Here is a 24,394-nt window from a genome sequence, read left to right on the forward strand (position 1 = left end):
GGAGACAGTCCCGCATGGCTGGTCTTTGCCAAGGCCAAGGTGTGCTCTGTGCATCATGCTTCCTACATGGATGGGCACGAGGGCCACAGGCTTTCTGCACCTCTCCTCCCTTCCTCCTTTCCACCAGGGAGGACCTGAGGGGACAATCGAGTCAGGGAGGGGGACAGGACGGCACTGCAAAGTTTAGTTATAATAAAGGAAATCAAAGGAATCTGAACAAAAAAAAAAAAAGGAGCATCCAGTTTACAACTGAAATGAAATTGAAAACTTGTTCTTTTTTTTCTTTTTTCTTTTCTTTTCTTTTTTTTAAACAGATTTAGATAAACAATAAGGGGGGATGGGAAAGAGAAGCCTCTTTGAATAATAATTTTAAAAAAAACCCACAAACATAAAAAAAAATCCTCAGTTTTTGAACTTCTCTTGAGAATAGTTCAATATGAGGTCTTGCACCCTAAACAGTTATATCTGGAATTTAAAAAAAATCGCAGCTCCACACAACAAAGACAAACAGTATTTACTGAAAAATATTGTGTGTGTGTATGTATATATACATATACATACACACACACACTTATATATAGTAAATAATATATATATATATCTTTTTGTGGAGATTTTTTTTCTTTTTGTGATTTTTTTTCTTTTCCTTTTTTTTTTTTTTTTGTGTGTGTGTGCCCAAGTAGAGATACAATGGGATTGAAAAGAAGCCCTAGAACAGAATATTCCTTACAGGAGTAATACTTTGAAAAATAACATTTAAAAATGGTTGAACATACTTGCAACACCTCCAGAAATTCGACTTGGTACAATGTGAAAATAAATAATTGAATCAAATCTTCACCCAAATGACGTGGCCTCGAAGAGCCAGAGTATGCTGCTGGTATGAGTCTCGCCATCCAGACGGGGGCTGATATTCAAGCACCATCCCCTCCTCCCTGCTGCCCGCTCCCCAGCACCCTTATACTCCACCTCAGCCATACCCAGAGTCTGTCTTATATCCGTTTTCTACATTTCTGGCAAGACCTTGCAGCAGACACATACACACATATATACGTGTGCTATGGGCACGCACACACACACGCACACGCACACGCACACACACACTCACCACACACACAAAATTTCCCACTCAACCCAGATGCACCGAGTGAGCTGAATGACTTTCAGCCAACCACAATGGTGAAAGACAGAAGCACCAAACAGTCTTTGAAATGGGTCAGTTATTACAATTTGACTTTTTTTATATTCTAATTTTCCTCTTTTGTTAATATTTTTAAAAAGCACAAATAAAAAATGAAGAATTCTTTCCAGATCAATTTAAGGCTTCCCACCAAATGGAAACAAAAGAGGCCTTACACAATATCACATGTGATAAATGTATACCTTTCACGGCCTTAAAATGACAAAACGAATCATTTTTGCCGGTCACTGATTTAAGTATTGTGCCTTTAAATTGATGTCATTCTTTTTGCTACTATGCTGAGTTTTATTATTACTGATGTTCTTTGATTACATAAATGGAAATCTCCTTTAATTTGCTTTAGAATTTCCTGTTCTTATAGAATTATTGGGGTGGCTTTTTGTTTTGTCCTGTTTTGCTTTACCCCAGGAAACAAATGCGATTCTTAGAAGTGAATGCTAAAATGGCACATAGTCAGCCTTCAAGTACCTTTTCCAGCCATCTGAGTTTCAAACAGCCAGCCTTTTGGCTCCTAGAAGGCGCTGATAAGTTAGGGGCAAGGACAGGGGACAGGGAGAGAAACCAAAAAGAGGAGGGTTTTCTATGCCTTTGCTTTTGGTAAATTTGTTTTGTTCAATACAAATAATCGGATAAGAAGAATGATTGCTTTGTGGTTTTTTTGTTGGTTGGTTTTCGTTTTGTTTCTAGATTTGTTTCATTTGATTGTTTAATTTTTCCTCTCCTGGAGCAAAAGTCACCAGAGAGTTTTGCATGAGGAAACATGACAGTACTTAATGAAACTCAGCACCTAAGGGCATAAGGCAGTTGAAGGTTTTGTTTGTTTGTTTGTTTGTGTTTGTTTTGTTTTGTTTTGTTTTGTTCTTTCAATCAGCACCAATCCTGTAAATGATCTACACTTGGTGTAAGGTATAAAACTTTTTTTTTTTTTTCTTTTGGAGTGGAGACAACTCCTCCTTCTCCACCCTATGAACCATAGTGTGGGATTTTTTTCAATACTGTTTCTTATGTGTAAAAAACAAAAGAAAAGTTTTCTTTTTGTTTTTACTTACAAAACATAGAGAATATCTTTGTATACATACAGCGACTGGAAAGAAAGCTTATCTGAAGGGGTTGTGACTTATTCTTTTCTTTTTTTTTTTTGTAGCATTGGTGGTGGTGATGGTGGTGGTGGTTTTGTGTATTGGGGGAAGGGAGGGTTATATTTCTTGTGAGCGGTGTTTACTGCAAACCAAACTTAAGGTCCCCTTCTCAACTTGGGTCAAGATGCTCTTAGAGTGAAGACTCATACTGTAGCAACTCATAAAGGAGCGGTCCGTCTCGATACCGAATGCCTACTGCGGTGGGGGTGACATACTGTAGAATGTTAATAGTCCTTCTCAACCTCCTGTCTACAAAATGAGCATCCCAAGCTGGATATCTCTTTCTTGGCATGTCAATCTTAATGAGGGGCCCTTCTGGGTAGTAAGGACGCCCCGGCGGGATAGAGGGCCCCATGGGTCTCACTTGGAAAACGGGCAAGCAAGTGTCAGCCGTGAGATCCTCCTGTTGTTCCGTTACGGCTCTGGTAGGCGTGACCTGGGTCCCCCGGTACCCAGGGGTCTGAGGCGCCATGGGCTCAACATCGGGGGGCAAAGGGATGCCCCAGAGCAGCTCGGCACAACAGGAGCTGGCCAAAATCTTAACTCGCGGCCCCATGGGATGCAGCACACCGTAATATAAGAGCATCATTGCGATCCCAGCCACAAAGCTAATAAAGACACAACACAGTGCTGGCACCGCGTAGGAGTCAGTGGTCTCCGGGTCTCTGTAAAAATACCAAAGGAGCGTCAAGGTAGCATTCTCGGTCAAGACTATCGTATAATATGCAAACATTCGATATCGAGTCCGCCCTTCCTTGACGTTAAACCAGCAGAAAATGTACACAATCCCTACCACCATGTTGAAGAGGATCTCCTCCCACTTGGACATGCAGAAGTCTGTTCCGCCATGGATGATCCAGAAGGCCATGGCACACCAGTGAACCACCACGAAGATCCCGAAGTAGAGCTGGAATATGGAAGCAAAGAGGGCAAAAGAGATAACTCTGGATGAGATGGTGAAGAGGCGCCAGAAGATTTGGATGACGGCCCCTCTGTAGCTCATACTCTTCTTGTCGTCCCTGGAGTCCCGCAGCAGCTTGTGATAGGAGGCTAGCACCCAAGCCAGGGACATCAGGGAAGTCACAGAGGAGACACCTGCCGGAAAGACACAAACCCACACAGTCAAAACCTTGGACATCGAGCGCCGGGCAGGGCGGGGCTGCCAGCCGAGGAGACGCCCACACACACCGCAGTCTAAAGGAGGAGGGAGAAAGAAACACACAATCAGGAACTGGATCTTGAGGTCACCGCTGTTCCCTAACCTGACAACTTTTGAGGTCTAGTTTTACTTTTCGCAACCCAGTCCGGAGCTCCTGGGGACCCACGACTCAAGAGTGAAGCTGAGGCTGACGTGCCTCGCCAAGGGAGCCGAGAACTGGGGCCACCGTGGTGATCGACTGCATCTGCGATGGGCCGGGCGGCAGGTGTTCTGTTTTAAGGCATCACGAGCTTGCGGGGATCCTTGTTGCACACACATGTGTGGCTGGGGTCGGTGGCCCTGTCCCCAGCAGCCTGGTGGCTCTCAGAGGAGCCCACAGAAGGCATCACCGATGATGAAGCCCTTCGGCTTGCTCACTGCCCCAAGTTCCACCACTGTTCTCCTCTGGGAAAGCACTGGAGTCTCCATTGCTTTTTCATCAGCTCGCCCATGCCTCTGAACTAAGGCTTTTGCATTTAGCTTCTCCATCCCCTGCCTATGACCACCCTGAGATATCCTGCCTGTTTCGATGGTTGCCTTTCTCATTCATTCTTGTCTCTCTCATTCTTGTCCAATCTTTGTTGCTTTCTCCAACCCACCACTCTGCTCAAAGTTCTCTGAGGCCTTGGCTTGGGAGGCCCATCCTTGTCTGGTCTCTGTCCTGACTCAGCAGCACTGTTGCTCATGCTTCAGGAATGCCTTTTCCGCTCACCATCCTCTGCTCGTCATTCCCTGCATTTCTCCTCGGCGGGCAAGTGAATGTGTCTGATCCCAAGTCATACTTCAATTGCTGTAGAGCAATTTTATTTATAAGGCTGCCTATTGGATTTCTGTAACTCAATCAAACTCAACACAATATATAGTTAGTGGAGTTTCTCCAAATCCACCCACAAGAAACCAATTATTAGGCAAGTATTACCACATGACCCCCTCTCAAGCAAGATTCCCCATCCCCGCTCGACGCCCTCACGCATTTTCTCCGCTCCATCTGAAGCCTCTTTTGTTTTTCCTTTCTCTCCGGATTTCAGAACTAAATGCAACTCAATTCAGTTGGAGTCCTGAATACTGTTCCTTTGGCACCCATCTCCTTACCAGGTTCCCTACCCTCATACCAGAGCACAATTCCCCTATGACATTCTCCAGGCTGAAGTCAAAGTTACCTCATCAACCTCTCTCAGCTCAAAGGTCCAGGAGCCTGCTCATCAAGAGACTCATTCAACTGCCCCAGCCCTGCAGCCTTCGATTGGTCTTTCCCTGGGGCTCTGCTCATCATCCCACTCCCCTCCGAGCCCCCAGGGAGAGTCAAAGTCCGCTGTCATTTTACACTCTCCCTGCATTCACCTTCCTCACCCACCTCACTCACATACTCCTTCCAACATCTCAGAGATGCTTGGGCTTACAGCTTGCAGAACAATATAGCGCAATAATAAAAACCATTATGTTGGCATGAGCATAGAAAAACTTCCAGACTGTTAACTGTTACAATGAGTATGTATTGCTTTTGTAAACAATAGCAACCACTGTTGACAATAAACAGAGGAGAAACCATCCCAATTCCTCCATAGAAGCCAATCTTGAGAACACCTAATGAGTTTCCTCTCACCTTTCTGGAAAGTTCTGAACACGGTACTTGATGTGTCCTGCTCTGCCCTTTGTACACAAAGGGCATTTCCACCAGCACCTGCTGAGGCCACCTGCACTCTGCAACCAAGTCACAGTCGTCATGCTAACCTAACTCCTGAGTTTGTGTTGTCTGGTGGTGGGGTGGGAAGGGAGGGGAACGGGTCCTCTTGGGAGTCAGATGATTTAGGCTGTGGGTTTCCAGAAGGCAGGGAATGTGCCATCATCTTGGTAGTCTGTGCCAGGCTTATTACCAATCCTGGAACATCATCAGAAAGTTCCTCTTAAACATCTTTGTGACATCCGCCCTCTCCTGGTGAACTCATTTCTTGATGTTAATAATCTTGGTGGTACTGCTAACCTTTCATAATCAGATGGGAGTTCTACAGAAGCTGAATGGGAAGAAGACTTGATTTTTTTGGTTCCTTCTAATAAATCAAAATGTATTACTTCCCTGGTTCTAAGAAAAACACGAGTGCCAAGTTCATGAAGCAAGAAAAAGCAGCTTAGCTTTGCTGGAGCGTGGTCTAATTCAGGCTTATTTTGATGTCTGCTTTTGAACAGACTTGGTGGACAGAAGCAGGACAGCCCCTCAGCCTTCACTGTGCTGATCTCAATATTCTGTGTGTTGTGACATTCGCCTTGTCCATACCAAATACAAATAAACAGGAATTCATGTCCACCAATCACATAGCCATGCCAAGTATAGTTCTTCCTCATTATTCCATCTTCTGGGCTACCTATGACATTTCCAGATCTGTTCCTGTGGTTTTGAGAGCTGGTGTTCTGTTCCTGCCTCACCCTTCATGAAGTGTTATAGAAACTGCTTCCCTCGGAGCTGACCGGTACACTGCTTGGTTCTTGGTTAATGCTTCCGGAATTGCTCTCTAGAGTCCCGCATGAATGTTCCCCAAACATCATAAGACATTAATGCGGATTACAAGGGGGGCTTGGGACATAGTCACATGCAAGACAGATCTGAGGGCCGGGCTGATGCCCAGCCTCACTCTTACCTCTCTGCGTGTCTGTTCCCAACTTGGTATAGTGTAGGTCACCAAATGGTATATCCACAAGAAGCTTCATGGACCATCCGCTTCAACCCACCCATTCAACAGGACACAGAAGTACAGGGGCTTGGGTTCCTTGCCCAAGATTACCCTGAAGACCACTGACAGTACAATTAGGCCCACGGTACAGCTCTCTGCCTGCCTGATCACATTGGTTCCGGCTCTCCATTCTTCCTGCACCCTGTCCCTTGTCAGCTCGGCTCTCCAGAGGCCTACCAGGTAGCACCTTTCCCGAGGTCATTTGTGATGAAGGCCATCAGCCTTCTCTAATGGCAGATGTCTGTTCTAACACCAAGTTGTTGGTCCCTGAGGGCCTTGAATGCCAGGCCACATCCTTGGCATTGTGCAAATGCTCCAAGTTAGAAGGAAAAGGGAGAGGGGAAACTTCTGACACCTGGCCCGTGTGCAGGGTGCTCAGGGCAGAGGCCCTGCCCAAGACCACAAAGAGTGCATTTGTCTGGAGCCCCTTCTCCTCAGAGCTAGAGCAGGGTGAGCAGGGACAGGAAGGAACATGAGTAGGGACATAATGCCATGCTGAGCCTGCCCCACTCTCTCTGCCAGCAGCATCGATAGAGATGATCCTATGGGGCAGGGGGAATGTCCGGAGGTGGCTACTTTCTAATTCACCACATTCTCCAAAGAATTCCTTGTTCTAAGCAAAGCTTTAGACAAAATTTTTTTCTTTGGAGGGTGGGTCCAGAGTTAGTGCTGCTGAAGAGCTGAGTACCTAGAGAGACCAGGAAAACCAGGCCCACTTTAGGATCCCATTAAGGAGTTGGGTTTCTTACTGGCTGCTCAACAGAGGGTAACACTTGCCCTCCAGGGGCTCAAGAACCAATGGAACAGGGCATTAGATACACTTGTTATCAAGTCGCCTCTAAGAAACTTGTCTGGACCCCATTGATGACATTGGCACATTTGTTATGTTTGGTCAATGGATCAAATATCCTATGATTTGCCAACTTTGCATCATTTCCCTGGACAAAGCCTGTGGCCTCCCACACCCACAGGACTGTAAGTGCATCTCATCCTCGAAGGACTGTCAGCAGAAGGTGCTTTGGGGAAACCAGCTAATTCTGGGGGCTCAACTGGGGCAGGGGAGGGAGAGTCCCAGACAGATGTATTCCTTAACAGTGTAGCTGACTATCCCAGAGAACACAGCATGATTCACTGAGCATGTACATGCATTATCTTATTTAGAAGAACCATGTGATGTAGGTACTTATTGCAGGCTGAACTGTGTCATTCTTCCCAAAAAAATTTCATGTGTTGAAGCCCTAATCCCTAGGGCCTCAGAATGGGACTGTATTCGGAGACAGGGCCTTTAAAGAGGTGATTAAGTTAAATGACATCATTAGAGGGGTCCCTAATCCAATCTGACTTTGTTCTTATAAGAAAAGGGGATTTGGACACACAGAGATACCAAGGATGCATTCACACAGAGGAAAGACCATGTGAGGGCACGTGGAGAAGGTGGCCATCTACAAGCCAAGGAGAGAGGCCTCCGGACAAACCAATCCTGCCTCTACCTTGATCTTAGACTTGCAGCCTCTAGAACGGTGAAGAAACAAAGGCCTGTTTTTTAGCCACCCAGTCTGTGGTATTTTATCACAGCAGCCCAGCAAACTAGTACAGTGCTCTAATTCCATTTTTTAGAAGAAGAACCTTAAGATGTTTTTCAAAAATCATACGTCTGTCAAGAAGTAGAGTCAGGATTCAAACTCAGAGTCTGACTCCAGGGACCCTGAAAGTCACCACTGTGCTAACGGGCCCCCCAGACATGGCCTTAGAAGAGGCCAGGTGAAGGGAGAGGAAAAAATGGTTGAGGTACTCTGGGTACAAAGGGTTTCATTTTTTTGCTAAGTGGACAGGGTATCTGAGAGAGGCCCTTGATTTTGGAGCAACAAACCAAATTTGCATTCTAGTCCACCTTCCTCAGGAGAGTAACATTCAAGCCACAAAGAAAGAGGTGACTCCGACAGAATTAACTGAGATCGTTTCCCTCTGTCGGGTGATTAATCTTCAAAGGCCTACAGTGTATTCCATTGCAGAGGGAAGAAGGGCAAGGTTTTCCCTCACTGCTGTGGCTCACCCGGAAGATTTCTGTCATGCCTGAGGTCAACCCAAAAGTCAATGCATTATCCTGGCCAAGACCCAAGCCCAGGGGAACCGGCCTTGGAAGGGGCCTTGTGGCCCCCTGTGAGATTCTCAGACAGGCCTGGGAGAATTTACAATTTGCTCCCACTATGGCTTGATCACTCTCTGTATTCCAAAGATCAGACTAGAAATTGTTAAACACTTCACGTTCAGCTGTGACAAGTTCTGGGCAGTGACCTTCACGGCTTGCTCACTTTTCCTGGTGCAGACCAGGAGGCGGGGCTTGCAGCTGGCCCACTGAGCCCACTGGAGCCCAGCCCCACCAGCTGGGAAGATGCTAAGCTGGAACCTCCTCGGGGGTCACTCCCCCTGAGAAAAGCTCGGGAGAGGGGCCCTCAGGTTCTGATCACTAGGCCCAGGGTTTACGATTTCCAGAAATGGAATGGCCATACCTATGACCAATGGAACAGAGCGTGAGGGGCTGCAATCTGCAGTTGGACACCCCTTACCAAGGAGGGGTAGTCATCAGGGAAGGCCCAATTTGGTGGTGTCAGTGCAATATCCAAGGGTCATTCTCAGCTGAACTATTGCCCGTCGGGGAACAAAACAAAAAAATGTGAGTGTGGATGTCCCATTGCGTGAGAAACATAGTAACATGGTGTCTGGGGAAGGACAGGACTCTAAAATCAGAGGGCAAGGGACAGTTGAAGTGGAAGAATCCGAAGGAAAGATACGATGCAGTGGGAGGGATCAGGGTACAGCCACCAGGGTGAGGTAGGGAAGCTGAGATATGACAAGCCCAAAGCGGGGCAACAACCAGGGCAGGGCTGCACGAAGGGGCCAGCAAGTGGGAGCTCCAACACATCAGCAGAAAGAGAAGCTAAAGGAGAAACCAGACACTACAGTATCTCAAGGGGAGAACACAGCATGTGGGTTCGAGGAGTACTCTGAGAACCCCTAGGGGTATCTAGAGATGGCCACAAGCCTTCCTGAGTGAGAGTGGATGAGGTCAACAGCAGGACCTTGCTCTGTGGGGTGGTATGTGCATGCCCAGCTCTGTCACCAGCTGCTGTCCCCCACCTTTCTGCTACAAGGGCTTAGTACCACCACTAAATCACATGTTGGAAAAACACTTAGAAGAGGGATTGGATGGGGCACTGAGCACAGGGTGGAACAGGGGTAGGAAGAGTCAGCTGTGAAGACTCCCAACCCCCTCTCTCTTGGCTCCCTCCCATCAGCATATAACCACGGTCAAGTTCCTCCGGTCTTATAAAGACTAGATCTTCCCTGGATCCCTGCACCTTCTGCCAGTGAGATCCACCTCCCTTTGTCTCTTCTCCTCCAAACTTCTCGAGGGTAATCCCCTTGTTCCCTTAACTTCGCTGCCTCCCCTTTACTCCTGACCCCCAACTCCAATGGAGAGTTCTCTTTGAAGTCCTCAACCAATTCCTGCACCATGCAGACGACTTGTCTCTCCTGACACTGTGTGACATTTGGCATTTGGATCCACTCTGTCTGTCCGTCCTCACACTTGACCGTTAGCTATTGCCCTAGTCATCCTTTTTTTGCTGGGCTATTATCCCCATTTCACAGGTAAGGAAACTGAACCTGAAGTTGAAAGACTTCAATGTTGCTGTAGCCATGTTCTGACATACTCACCTAATTTGTATGGTATGGTACCCCTAGAGATTCCCCAAGCCAAGAAACATGCTCAACTGGCTATTTGTCTATCTGCACATCAAGGTCAGTCAAGGTCAACATCTGCTTCTTTTGACCCTCACCTCTTTCGACCCTCACCTCTTCCCTGAAGCTAATATTAGGGGAACTCAACCATTTACTCTTCAAGTCCCCCTTGTGTATTTTCCCCACACTGAGTTCCTTTTAGATGGGTGGTTCTTCACTTTCTACCCATCCAACTTCCCCTATTTTCCAACATTTTTTTAAAAAGCTCAGTCTCTTCTTGGAAATGCTCCCAGAAAAAAAGATAAAGCAGCTGTGTGCACAGTTCTCAAAACATTCCTGCCTGTCTCCTGTCCTCACCTCCACCCAGGAGACACAGCAAGGGAGCACTGGTACAAAGTTACTTTCCCATTTAGGCAACTGGGGGAAGGAAACCAGCATTGTGGGTGCCACCTAAAAGATGTTGAGTAACTTGGCCAAAGACGTTGAGTAACTTGGCCAAAGTTACACAGGTAGTAAGCAAGAGAGCTAACAATGGAACCTGGGATTATCTCACTCCTCCGCCATGATCAGTGTGCTTGAGCTGGCTCATCCTGGCTTGTGAGATCCAATTGTGAAATTTGCAGGAATTTTGTGGGCTGGCTGATGTCATATTGGAGGCTTGAAAGAACTGGTTGTTAAGCATTTACCAGCACACCACTTGTCAGGATCTATTATCCTTCTTGAAAAATTTAGTGGGCCTCATTGCAAGTTAGATGGGCCCCATAAGCCTGTCCTCCATATTCCAACACCATACTTCTAGGCAAACCAACGCATTACTGGCTATCAGTCAGAATTATACTTAGTAAATTTGATGTAAAAGCAACTAAGAAACCAATCCCCTTTTTAAACTTTCACTAACAATATGCTCACAGTAAATAACTGAAGGTCTGACAGTCTTCTTTGACCCTCAGTCTTTTGCAAGCATTGACATCTTCATTTTGGTCACATCTCTGTGTTTGGAGAGGGTGTGATCCCCATAAGAGGTTACCACATGGGGTAACCTTAAGACATCCTTGATATTTCCAGACTGACCCTTAGCGAGGGCCCAAACAGAAGATGGCATCCACCATCTGTGGATGGCACCCTCGGGACCGACAAGGGCAATCGAAATGGCTTGGTGTAAACAGAGGGCAGGAAGACTGGAAGGTCTCAGGAAAGCTGACATCTGAGAAACCATACCATATCCTGAAGAAAAAGCTCTTTAACATCAGGGAGATGGGCCAAGGGGGACAGAATTTGGCCACTACACAGATAGTCTGTGTTGTAGAACATCATCTTACCGTGGTTTATAGGAAATATCTCTTTATTGGCTCTGTATCCAGGCTGATCGTCATCTGCTAATCGCTAATAAAGATTTCAATAATAATGATCTCTCCCCTCTACTGAACCTCTACTGTGGCTCAGACTCCAGGCTAAGCACGTGACACACAGTAACTCAGTTATTCTTCCCTGCAAAGGTATCTGAAGTAATGGGCTGACTTGAAGATGGGGAAACTAAGGCTCACAGGCTAAGGAACTTTTCCATTATCAAATAGCTAAGAAATCACAGAAAAAGGATTTGAACTCAGGCCTGCCTAAACTCCTGAATTCAGAGTCCTTTTGTAAACACCAGGGAAGGTGTGTCTCCTCAGCCATACCCAGACTGATGAATCAGCATTCCGATTTTATACAACAATTTCTTATCAGTTTGGTTACTGTGTGGCAGCCCTCTGATCACCTCTGTGAGCACTGACAAAGTCAAATTTGTGGGCCTGCCAAACTGAGGACCCACCTCTGGAAGGCCCTGAGCGTGCCAGTATGTGTGGAAGCATCTCTCTCATCCATCTCCCTTGCCTGGGCTGTTGGAATGGCCTCCTAGCTCATTTCCCTGCATCTGCCCTTGTCCCAAAAGTCTATTTGCAATCCGGCCAAAGTGACTAAGCTACAGTATGCCCCTCCGCGTGGCCTCCCAGGCAAGGTAGGCTGCCCGTGGCCACTGATTTTCTGCACCTTTCCCACGGAAGGATATGCATTCCTGCCCTGTTGAACTCAGGTGTGGTCTGGGGCTGGCTCTGACCAGGGACACACGAGCAGAAATACGTGTGTCACTTCCAGGCAGAAGGCCATGCTCTCCCATGCTCCAAGAATAAGCTGCCCCACCAGTGACCTGTGACAGACATGCAGCGAGCAGGAAATGCAATCAACGTTTGAAGGCACCAGAATTGTTTGGGTATTGCACATGGCGACATGGGCAGCCTCTCCTGACTGATGTGCCACCTTGTTCAGGGTTAACAACACCATGGTGGGTCCTTTCAAGGGCCTTCGGGGGCCCCCCATGATACTGCCTGGGAACAACAAGTATAACCTGTCACTTCCCTGCTCGTGCCCTTCAAGAGCTCCCTTCCCCAGTGGGTGTAGATCTAAGTTCCTTTCATGGTGTCAGGCTTTCTCGCAAGGTCCTATAGGACCCAGTCTCTTGCCAGGGGTTGGGGGGTTGCTGGTGGTGGTCACTTGCCTCTGGCTCCTCACTCCCTCGGCCCCAGATGTGCTCCAGGCTCCCTCCTGACTGAGGGCATAGGCACTTGCCCTTCCTCTGCCTGAAATACCCTTCCCCCAGATATCCTAGGGCCTCACCAAGCCCTTGACTCAGAGACCATCCTCCAAGCCAGGCCATCCCTGACTGCCACACTGAAAACTGCACCCCCCCGCCATGTCTCCTCCCACTTTCCATGCTTTATTTTCTACCTTAGCCTTTCCCCCACGACCTTGATAGACTTTATCCCTTACTCTCTTACTTGTTCCTTTTCTTCCTTCCTTCCTTTTTTCTTTCTTCCTTCCTTTTTTCTTTCTTTCTTTCTTTCTTTCTTTCTTTCTTTCTTTCTTTCTTTCTTTCTTTCTTTTCTTTCTTTCTTTCTTTCTTCTTTCTTTTCTTTCTTTCTCTCTTTTCTTTCTTTCTTTCTTCTTTCTTTCTTTCTTTTTAAGTGCATATGTTCCAAGGGCAGCGATTTAGTCTGGTCCTTCTGAAACTATATACAATATTGCATGGGTATTTTTCTCATAAAAGAGCCCATAGCTATCCACTGATTCCCAAACGGGCCCGTAGGGAAAGGGGCCAGTGACCCCACCAGCCTTCACAACCGCCCACCTCTAGCCCTGAATGTGAGACAAGGGAATTTCCTGGGAGCCAACATGTATGCCTTTGTCCCTGAGGAAGAAATCCTCGAGGGTAGAAGAGAGAAATGAAAGGAACTAACATTTATTGGGTGTTTCCTATGTATCAGGCACTATGCCACATACTTTGCTTGTGTTATTTCATTTAATCCTGACGATAATCCCATGAAATGTCTATTGGTGCCCCATTTTACAGACGAGGAAACCAAGGCTCAAGGAGGTAAGAGGATTTGCCTGAGGTTACTGCATCAAGCATGTCCTTTTATTCTCCTGCTTTGACCTCTGGCACCCTGCTGACCCTCTTAGGAAGAGCAAGAAACAGGGGGCCTTTTCTATGCAACCAAACAATCCAGAGGGGGCCAGATTCAGCCCACAACACCCATCATCATCCATTTAACAGCAGGGCAAAGGTCCTCAACAGGGGTGATTTTGTCCCCACCCCCACCAGGGACATTTGGCAATGTCACAACACCGGGTGTGAGTACTACTGGTATTTAGAGCGTAGGGGCCAGGGGTGCTGCTAAACCTTCTGTAATGCACAGGACAGCCTCCCAACACACAGCAAAAAATTATTTGGCCCCAGATCCTGTACTGATGATGTTAAGAAGCCCTGTGATTTGGGTATTCCTACTTCCTCAATGTTCTCAGTAAGTCAAAAAACAAACTGGAAACCTGGGTGTGTCTAATAGCTGGAGATTGAAGCTTTCTAAAAAGTTCTTCCCTAGGACTGACTATCCTGGAAGAGGCCCGTGGGGTGCAGACACAGTGTGATGCCGAGAGAGGCTGTGAGAACAGCATCCCTTGGGTCTGACATCTGTAGGATGAGTCTCTCCTGAGCAGCACACACCAGGGCCTCACGGCCACTGGGAACAGGGTGGATAATAGGAAGGTAGCAGCACTCCCTAAGAGGAGCTTCAAGGTCAAGCACTGATATTTAAAGGACCCAGCAGAGGAAAGCTAAAGCCAGCCCTCTGTCCACTTGTCTCTTCTTTCTAAGATGCTGTCAGCACTATCAAAATACTATCTTCACAACCAGCTGGAGGAAGACAAACTTTAGAGATTCTAGAACAAATGTCAGCCACTCCGCTGGTGTGGTGCAGGACTCACAGACGCCTGGATCCTGGCTGGCCTGGAGCACACAGTGAAGAAGGCCATCTGCTGTCGCTGAAAAGTTCCAGTAAACCCCTTCTCACCCCTCCTCCTTAAGGAGCACATGGCCAACCAGGCTCAATGCCCTGATGCTCCCAGAGTGAGTGCATTTTAACCCAGGTCATAAGATGCCCTGCAAAGGGCATGGGCCTTGGTACAAACAGATCTAGCCTTATTTTATTGTTTGTGAATCATGCGTAAAAATGCCGATTTGGAGTATTTAATGAATTATGAGTATAAAACATATGGGCACATCTTTGATATATATATATACATACTATACAATATATTCATATATCTCTATATAGTGTGTGTACAGCCATATATCTATATAGAAGGAATGAATATATATAGTGTATATACACATTGAATATCCATTGAGTATTCCATGGTGCCAAAGAAGTGCATTCATGATGGTCATGTCAACAATCCTGAGCCTCAGGACAAATGTCAGAGTGCTCTAGAAATTCTAAAATGCCTCACGTGTGATAGTTTTAAGTTTTAATATTACTGATATTGAAATGAATTAGCAGCCAAGTTAGAGGGAGCAGAAAGCTTCAGCCTAGAGGAGAATGGCTTTGAGAGACCGCTCTACTCAGCTTCTCGGCATTGCTTTTCCTCTGTTTTGGGCTGATAAAATCTAGACTTGGAGTTTTTGAGTTTTGCCATGGGATGTCAAGGGTGCTGTTCCTGGCCTGTTTGGAATAGTATAGGATGAGATCAGAACTCTTGAGGCAAAAGCAAAGTTCACTGCAGCCTCCTCGTCCTCCTATCCCCTGCCCCTTCAGAAGCATGATGGTGCAGGGCCTGTAGGCTTTGTGTAGGAAGGGTCTTGGAAAGTTATAGTCATTTAGAAGCTGATAAATTTTTTTTAAAGATTTATTTTATTTATTTTAGAGAGAGAAGAGAGAGAGCACAAACAGGAGGGGCAGAGGGAGAGGGAGAGAGAATCTCAAGCAGACTCTGTGCTGAGCTTGGAGCCCGATGTGGGGCTCGATCTCACGACCCTGAGATCACGACCTGAGCCGAAACCAAGAGTAGGACACTTAACCGACTGTGCCACCCAGGCACCCCAAGCTGATGAAATCTTAAAAGGCTGGGAGTCAGAGTGGATCCTGTCTCCCATGGAGTGAGATATGATATGGTTGTCAAAGCCCTAGAAATTCTGCAGGCTAAAATGGTCTTGGGCTCCTTTACCTGGGGCCACTGAGGCCCTGAGGATGACCAACCTTGATTAACTAGAACTGGACTGTGGGCGTCCTGGCCCCACGGCCTCTGCTCACCGCTCGACTGTACTAGCATGCTTCTGGACCGAGCTGTGACAGAAGCTCGGGAAGGGCCGAGGGGGCGGGCGGTTCTCAGATACTGTTGAGTATCTGAGTATCACCGCTCAGGGGAGCAGTGAAGCAGGACTGCCGAGCAGATGGGGCTGTGTGTGCCCGTGTGGGCCTGACTCGGGAGTGGTCCTGGCCCCTGAGCTCAACTTCTCAGCGGTCGGTGGCCCTGGACGAGAAAAGCCTTCCGGGGAAAATGGTGTCCAGTCAGAGCCTTGCTGAGGGTGGCAGCAGGGTGCGCCTTCCGTGGCTGGCGGTAGAAATACCAGCCACCATTGTCGGAGGGCCTCCCGTGTGCCGAGAACAAATGCGGTTCGCGGTTCGCGTACTCCTGACAAAGGCCCTCTGAGGCGGGAGCTATTAGCTGTGCTTTACAAATGAGACCCCCGAGGCTCAAAGCGGTGAAGGCCTTGTTGGAGAGGCTGCAGAGCAGATGCGTGAAGCCCGGCGTGGGAATTCCACACTGGGAGCTCTCTGCAACACAAAACAGGACACAGCAACTTTTCTTCCAGGCGAAGGTCTCAGGAGACCAGCATGCAGACACCCAGAAAAGGACTCAAAGCTCTGGGCTGTCACTGGTGAAGGCTGAAGGGTAAAGGGAATGCGGGGGCCCCCACGTTTGTCACAGGGGGGTAGATTCTCCAGCCGGCAGGCTCCTCAGCTCCAGGTCCTGGCAGCCTGGGGCGCGGGGGGCCTGAATGCACAAGAAGGCCTAGAATTCATCTCAGCTCTCCTCTGGTCAGCTTCGGACCCATCCTTACCTCTGGTTGGCCCTCAAGTGAATGCCACACCCTAGAACTCCTCTTGATGTCCTGACCAGCCTCACACCTCCAGCTGGGTCCAGAATCGAATGGGGCCCTGGGGGTAAATTTTACAGATGGACAAGTTGAGGCTCAGAGAGGGTGATTCGCCCATAACCATGCAGGATGTGGAACAGCCGAGGGCGGTCACCCCCCAGGGTTTCCTTCTCGGGGTCTCTGCTGTTCTGCCCCCCTCCCCAGTGGTGAGACATGTGAGACACAGGAAGGCATTGTTTGTGAAACTCGAGGCTTTCTTTCCTTGGGAATCTTAAGGAATAGAAAAGATCTTTTGAAGATCATTTCACTGCGGTCTTTCCCGGGGCTCCAAGTTCCCGCGATCGTCTCTAATGTGAATGTCAAGGCTAATTAACGACCACTACTGCCCCAGTTTCACTGAGATTCTCCCCCCCCCCCTTTTTTCTTCCTTAGAGTCACAGGCTATCAGGGCTGAAAGGGTCTTCAGGAGTCCCTCCTATCCTCATGCATAGTAGCCAGGCCCAGAGAAGATGGGGTTGCAGGGATCTGCCCGGAATGCAGCAGGGCATTCTAGCACAGCGGACTCCCCACCCAGTGCTCCTTCGGCCAGCGTTTGCCCTCTGCAGGGAAGTTGGGGGTAGACTTCATGGGGTGGGGGGGCAGCTCTAAGAGGGGTGAAGTGTCTTTGTGGGGCAATGGAAATATTCTCAGATGAATTGTAGCGATGGTAACAACTCAGCGAATATACTAAAGCCAGTGACTTGCACACTTCAAGTGGGATGAATTGAATGGTATGTAAATTGTATCTCAATAAAGCTATTTAAACAAAACAAAACAAAACAAAACAAAGCAGCAGCTCTGCGGGCCAGACCTCTAGGCCAGGCTAAGCTCCTGAAGCAGCTGAGAGACCCATCTCAGCCTCCGTGCCACTCCTCAGACATGGGAGGCGCTCTCTCAGCTCAAGGCCTTGCCCTTGGCTGTCCTTTCTTCCTGGCACTCTCGCTTCCAAAATCTGCGGGGCTGGCTCCCTTCCATCCTCACATCTTTGATCAGAGGTCACCTTTCCAGCCACCTTACTGAAAACTGCCCATAGCTCTGCTCCCCTCCCGTCTCTCTTCCCAGATTCATCACTCTCTTGAGTGCCTCTCATTTGCTAATATAGAAAACAAGATATTTGTTTTGTTCCTTGTTTGCCTCTCCCTGCAAGAAATGTAAGCTCCATGAGGGCAGGACTTTCTCTGTGTTTTGTTTATGGCTATATCCGCCCCCAGCTCCTAGAACCGTGCTTGGCACATTGTAGGTGCCTAATAAATAGTTATTGAATAAGTGAATAAGGGGCCCAATTACAGTTACGGCTCAGGCTTCTGAATTTGCATCCCTCGGAGCCTTCCCCTGCAAGGAGGTACTGGACAGCCCGTGCGAGGAAGCCTTGCCTGGATGGACCTCCGTGTTTGGGCATTTCACGCACAAACATTTCCAGGTAGCCAATTGCTGTTCCATTGGTGGTAACTATAATGAAATCAATTTAGTTTGCCTTTCTTATATTTGTCCTGCTGCTTTAAGAAGTCTCCTTCGTATGAACACACCACATTTTCTTTTGCACTTAAAGATCTGAGTTTGTTAAGAGGCTGGATTTCACATGTAGTGTTCCTACTACAATTAAAAAAGAAAAGAACTCTGCCTCTCCTTTTCTCTTGCCAGTTGTTAGGGGCCGTCTCAGCCAGGGCCTCGGAACTGTATGCAGATTCAAGCTGAGACGTGCACTGGAGGGGTGCAGGTCTCTGCTGAAAACTCCTGCAAATTCTGTTTAAAAGTATACTTTTTTTTTTTTTTTAGATTTTATTTATTTATTTGACAGAGAGAGACACAGCGAGAGAGGGAACACAAGCAGGGGGAGTGGGAGAGGGAGAAGCAGGCTTCCCGCGGAGGAGGGAACCTGATGCGGGGCTCGATCCCGGAACCCTGGGATCATGACCTGAGCCGAAGGCAGACGCTTAACGACTGAGCCACCCAGGCGCCCCTAAAAGTATATGGTTTTAAAAAGTGCTGTTGAACAAAGAGCCATTGGTAGCTGAAGCAGGACTGTACCTTGGAGTTGGCTGGTCAGGAAACCCTGTGTGCAAACACCAAGTAGGTGTCACATAGAAGAGAAGGAGGGTGTCTCCTCAGAAGGAGCACACGAAACAGAGCTGGAGAGAGGGGGGAAAGCACTCACTACTCCCCCCACCACGGGGGCAACAGGAGAGGCCAAGTTTGTGTTCCTGCTGGAGAAGGCAGTCATGCCCGTGCATGTCTCTTCCTTTAAGTTAAGGGTGAAGAAGATATAGGACAGCCAGGAGAAGGGAGGGAACAGGGGATTGCACATCTGTTCCTTTCTTTACCTGCTCCCAGCTAAGCCACAGACAAGTGATAGGCAGCCTGGAAACTGACCTCAAAGGCTGGAAGACCTCTGTTCCGACTTAGTCTGACACCATGGAGCAGCTCTCGGAGATGGGCGACTCCAGCTCAGCACGGGAGTGAGCGAGGGAGAAGGGCTCCATCCATTGGTAAGGGCTGGGGGGCACAGAGGTTCCCTGTGACTCTGGACGAGGTGATTCATTTTCTGATGTTGTTTGATGCAATAGATCAATTGCGTTTTTTTTTTTTTTAATTTTATTTATTTATTTATTTATTTGAGAACGAGAGAAAGCATGAACACAAGCAGGGAGGGGCGGAGGGAGATAGAGAAAGAATCTGAAGCAGACTCACATGGGGCTTGATCCCATGACCATGAGATCATGACCTGAACCAAAACCAAGAGTTGGACGCTCAACTGACTGCATCACCCAGGTGCCCCCCCAGATCGGTTGTTTTAATGGCAAATTTTACTTTCTGGTAATGAGAAAACTGAGTGGGAAATTCATAGCTCTGGCGTAGAGCACAGATTCATCACCTTCGAGCCATACGACCAGATTACCATCACTTTCTGTGTGGCAGCTTCATCTTTTAACCAGAATCTTAAAATGATCAAGGAAGTAACTTTTGTGTCCCAGACATTGAGAGTGACAGCTAATGTCCATAGGAGCAGGACCGGTAAGAGACCAGAATGCATTTTTTTACATGAGAAAAAAGAAATCTCCCAAGAAGAGGGACATGGAAGTTTTGCACTGTGAGAGGAGGAGCAGGAGGATGGGGGGGGGGGGGGGGGGGGGCTCTTTCAGGCATCCAACAGCTAAGGAGCAGCCCCCTGGGCCTTCCCTCCTCCTGAGAGCTTGGCCCCTCACACGGAAAGGCAAGCTGACCAGGGAGACTGACGCCGGAGAAGTTTCCTCCAGGATGCATTTCGTCCTCAGTATGGAAGAGAGGAGGGCTTTGGAGGCTGGCAGCTGAAGACAAAGGCATGGACAGTTTAGCTCAAAAGGAGCAGAGATATGTGATTGAACACTCGCCTTTGTGACTCGCTTGGATGCTGTCAGGGCTCTGGCTAGAAAAAGAAGTAAAATGTGAAGCTAAAGTACAAGTCACTGGAGGGGCTTTGATGTAAGAGAAGCGAGCAAGTGAAGTTAAGAAAGAAGACTATTAGGGAGGTTGACACCAAAGAGATAGAAAGCAAAGGCCCTAATTAGGTCTTAGAACTCGGCGTTTGTTTAAAAGAACACCAGTGTCTGAAGGCAGGGTTTAATATTGTCTCATGCTTCCTGGTCTTAGTAAAGATGCTGGTTTTTTGGTGCTGGAAACGGTGGTTATTGATGGCTAGGTCGGGGGTAGGAAGAACGACCTGGGTGAGGCTTGGTATTTGAACTCCATCCTGTAGATGCCAGGCTACCATCTCAACTGCAGGTCCAGTGCGGCGGGAAGAGGAACCTCTTCTGAGAGCCTTCCTTGCTGTGTGACCTTGGGCAACTTACTTACCTCTCTCTGTGCTTCCACTTCCCATATGTTAAACAAGGAGAGTGGGTTAGAAGGCCTATTCAACCTCTTCAGTTCGAAAGATCCCATTGCTCTAAATCCCTTTGGACACTGAGTCGTGAGATTCAAGTGTTTTGACCCCAGAAGTACCTTTATGAGGACTCTTAGCCAACATCTGCCTGACCGCCACTCCCAGGGTTCTGGGGCACCTGTGAAGTTTTGCATGGTGGAGTGTCACCTGTTAGAACAAGTCAGATCTGCTTTTGATCCTCTCTAAGAGAAGCGCTCGCCCTCGGGAGAAGCGCATCCCCTGTGGGTGCTCCCTGAGCAGGGCTGGTTCTGTGCTCAGAGATGACTCTACCTTTAAGTTCCAGCCCCAAGCTCTTGTGGTTGTTTGGAGCTTCTGGTCCTGTCCGGGGGCTTCCAGTCTTGCCCCCTATCTGAATTAGAGGGTTGAGGGGGACACACCTGGCTCAGAGTGTATCTGGGGATGCCTGGGGTTTTCTCTGAGGGATTCCTAGAGAGACCTTAGAAGACAGAAGGAACTTGCACCATATGGAAATGGGGAGCACTGGGTTTTAATACCAAATCTCTCACTAACTGGATAAGCCACCCACTTGTGTCTGGCCAAGCTCTCTTGGTCTCCAGGGTTAGACTAGAAACCTACCCAAGGACAGGCCAGTTAAAGGCTGTGTGTCTTTATCACTAATAGGCGTCTAGGGGAGCTGGGAGGGTCCCGGGCCTCGGGCCCATTCCCTCACCCCTTGGTCAGCCAAGCTTAGCTCCACAGTAAGACAGCAAGGCTTCTCCCTGCGTGCTTAGCTGAGGTGGCATGCACGAAATGCTCTGGAAGACTAAGGACATTTTCAAAAAGCCAAACCCTGAGCAGAGATTTCAGGGGCAAGAAGCAGAAGCATCATCTTCTGACCTTGTCAGCATAATTGCATCTAAGATACATAAACACACACACACACACACACACACACACACACACACACGCTAGAGTTGATGGGTCCCCAGTGCATATCAACCCCTGCTCCCTCCCTGCATCAGTAACCACTTCCTGCAGAGCCCACCTAAGTCTGTCTCTTCAAGACTCAGACACAGCCATCCGGGCTAAGGACACAGGCCCTGGAGCCCAGCTACGTAGGCAAGGATCCAGCTGGATCGCTTACAAGCCTGGTGGCTGCCTCATGCTGTTACTTAAAGTCTCTGGACCTCAGTTTCATCATCTATAAAATGGGAACAATAAAAAGTATCTACTCATAGGGCTGCCATGGGACCTTCATGGGTTAATCCATGTAAAGCTCTTAAACTATTCTCTGGCACACAGTTGAGCTTCCCCAAAAGTCTTAACTAGCACTGGGAGCATCATCCTCATCACCACCGCTGTCCCCCACACTCACCACAATACACCCTCCGCTCTCGGCGCCCACGACCCCTCACTCCCTGTCTGCTCTTCGCTCTCCCAGGTCTCCATCTCTTGGCGCTTATAGTTCCCCTGTCCACAAGAGCCACCCAAACTTCTCTTTAAGGCAAGCTCCTATTCCTCCATCAAGACCCAGATCAAACGCTACCTCCTCTGTCATGCCCCTAGAAGCAGTTATATATCCCTCCTCTGTACATACAGCTATCACAGAATTTAAAATGTGCCGCACCAGACACAAACTCCTGAAGGGCAGATGTCTTCGCAAGCGTGTTCCCAACACAGCGCCTGGCCCACGGCAGGTGCCTGACAAATGCGGGATGCTGGGGGAACGTGGCCATCAGAGCCCTACGTATAGGATAACTCCTCTGTGTGGGCTTAACTAAAAAAGGCAGACTTGGGGGCTACGTGGGTGTAAGTGGCCCATCCCCCGCCCCCTGCCAATGTTCATGTGGAAGCATCAGAAAAACCCAGAAGTAAGGAAAAGTGATAGAGCTGCTAATTCTTGATCCAGTCCCCCAAATCTGTTCCCCGACAAAGTCTCTTCCATCTCAACACACCCAGTTAGAAACCACCACCTCTCCTTTCTATCACTGCCAATACCAGCTTTACCAAGTCTTATTGGTTCGCTCTCCAGAATGGCCCCCAAATTTGTGCACTTGGCATCATTTCCCAAATGCCTCTACCCCATAATTTCATCCCTGGATCTCTTAGCTCAGCCATTGCTCTCCTCTCTGAACATCAGGTCTGATCCTAGAGCTTATCTATGTAACTCTTCCCACTGCACTTGGCATCAACCCAAGCTCCTTGCAGGGCCCCACAGACCCTGCCTGATCAGACCCCTGACTTCCTCCCCATCCTCCCCACTGAAATCACTTTCTTCCCCCACCCCTACACCCACACCCAACCTCAGTTATGCTGGGTCCTTTCGCTTTCTGGAACAAGCCAGGCTTTTCCTACCTCAGGACCTTGGCATATGCTGTTCCCACTGCCTAGAAGGCTCTTCCTGCTCTTCCCACAGTTGGCTCTTTTTCTTTGTTTATACTCAGCCTAAATGTCAGCTCTCTGGAGAGGCTTTCTCTGACACTCCTGCGAGGGAGGCTCTCTCCCCACCCCTCAGCACCTTATCTGTGATCTCAGCACCAGGTTTGTTTGCTTCAAAGCACTTAACATGTGTCATCGGTCTCACTGATTTTGTTCTGTCTGCTCAGAAAAACGGGAGACACATGAGGGCAGGGACCACGTCTGTTGTGTTCCCTGTTGCCCCTCTGCACATAGTATGGTGCCCAAATGAATGCATCTTTGTTGAATGGCAGATACTATCAAGTGCCTAGCACACGCCGAGCAAGCTGCTGTAGGAGTGTATGTGCAGCTCATTAGACCTTCACAACAACCCACAACGTACTTACTCTTCACGCTTTACAGATCCAGAAGCCCAGTTAGGAAATGAACTTGCCTCACGCCATAAAGTCAGTAAGCAGTGGAGATGGAAGTGACACTCAGTCTCACTTTTCCCGCCATGCCGACTGCTCTCCAAACCCCACCACTGCCTGCAATATGGCCAAGCTTTCAGCCGACACTACCAGCCTCACCACCAGCCTAAATCGCATGGCAGCATGATTGGCTCCCTTCATATCTTTATTTTTATCTTTGTTTAAACCTTCAAGACATCAGACTTAAGGAAGACCCTGCTGAGATGCTCAAATGACTCTGGCGTAATATTTGTATGGTTGTTGATTATTATCATATCCTCAGTCCTTGCGCTCCTCTCTGAACATCAGACATATTTTTCACTTGTGTCCGGTCTTATGGGGAAATTGGATACAATCCGTCTTGCAGGCTGAATACTGCACCGTTAGCCCAGCGATACGTGGGGAACACAAGGTGGGGATGGGAAAGGTTGGGAGAGCTTGGCATGGGGCAAGATCAACAGAAAACTCGCCTATTAAAGTGATAGTGGCTGTGACCTCCTATCCATCTACTAGGATTAACAGTATAAGTGGACAGGTGTCATCAAAGCCCACCAAACCCAGGCCATTTAGCCATGGAGCCCACCAGCACAGCTTGTAGTCCAGTTCAGAAAGTGTATCTACAACAAAAACTCCACCACCAACAACAAAATGGCCAGATGTGGCCCGTGACATTGGTCATTGGTCATGTCATCAAATGCTCATAACAACCCTCTGTGGTAGGTACTAACATTATCCCCATTTCAGAGAAAGGAAAACTGAGGAACAGAACGGTTCAGTAACAGCTGTTAAATAGCAGGATGGGTGTCACCTCTAACTTTCTACGCTGCCATGGTCAAGCATTCCCATGGCCGGAACACCTCATGTCACCATGTCCCTTCCAAGTTCTCAGACTTTCTCTCCCCTCCTCCAATTTCTAATATTTCAACTGATTTTCTTTAATGTGTCTACATCTCATACAGCCTTTTATGGGAAAAGAGAAGGAAGGCATCTATTTCTAAACAAAATGGTCCGGAGATGAGCAGACCATCTAGAAGTTAAGGAAGGGGGTAATGCCACGCCGCCTGCAGTCTGTGCTCAGTGACGGTGAGTTTCCTTCCTTCCCATTAATCCAGCTCCCGCTGCAGACCCCATCGTTGTCTTGGGAAATCACAGTCC

At 48.2% G+C, this 24,394-nt stretch overlaps 1 protein-coding gene across 1 annotated transcript in view; it reads right to left on the minus strand.

Moving 5' to 3' along the window:
- Positions 1-615: 615 nt before the first annotated feature.
- XKR6 (XK related 6) overlaps positions 616-24,394 on the minus strand; it is a 310,755-nt gene continuing 286,976 nt past the window's right edge. The window contains exon 3 of the mRNA XM_032388992.1: positions 616-3,435. Coding sequence (XP_032244883.1) covers positions 2,471-3,435 — 965 coding nt within the window. The 3' untranslated portion in view covers positions 616-2,470. The remainder of the gene's footprint in view (positions 3,436-24,394) is intronic.

The sequence above is a fragment of the Phoca vitulina genome, unplaced genomic scaffold, assembly GCF_004348235.1.
Source record: "Phoca vitulina isolate PV1807 unplaced genomic scaffold, GSC_HSeal_1.0 scaffold53, whole genome shotgun sequence".
Classification (NCBI taxonomy): Eukaryota; Metazoa; Chordata; class Mammalia; order Carnivora; family Phocidae; genus Phoca; species Phoca vitulina.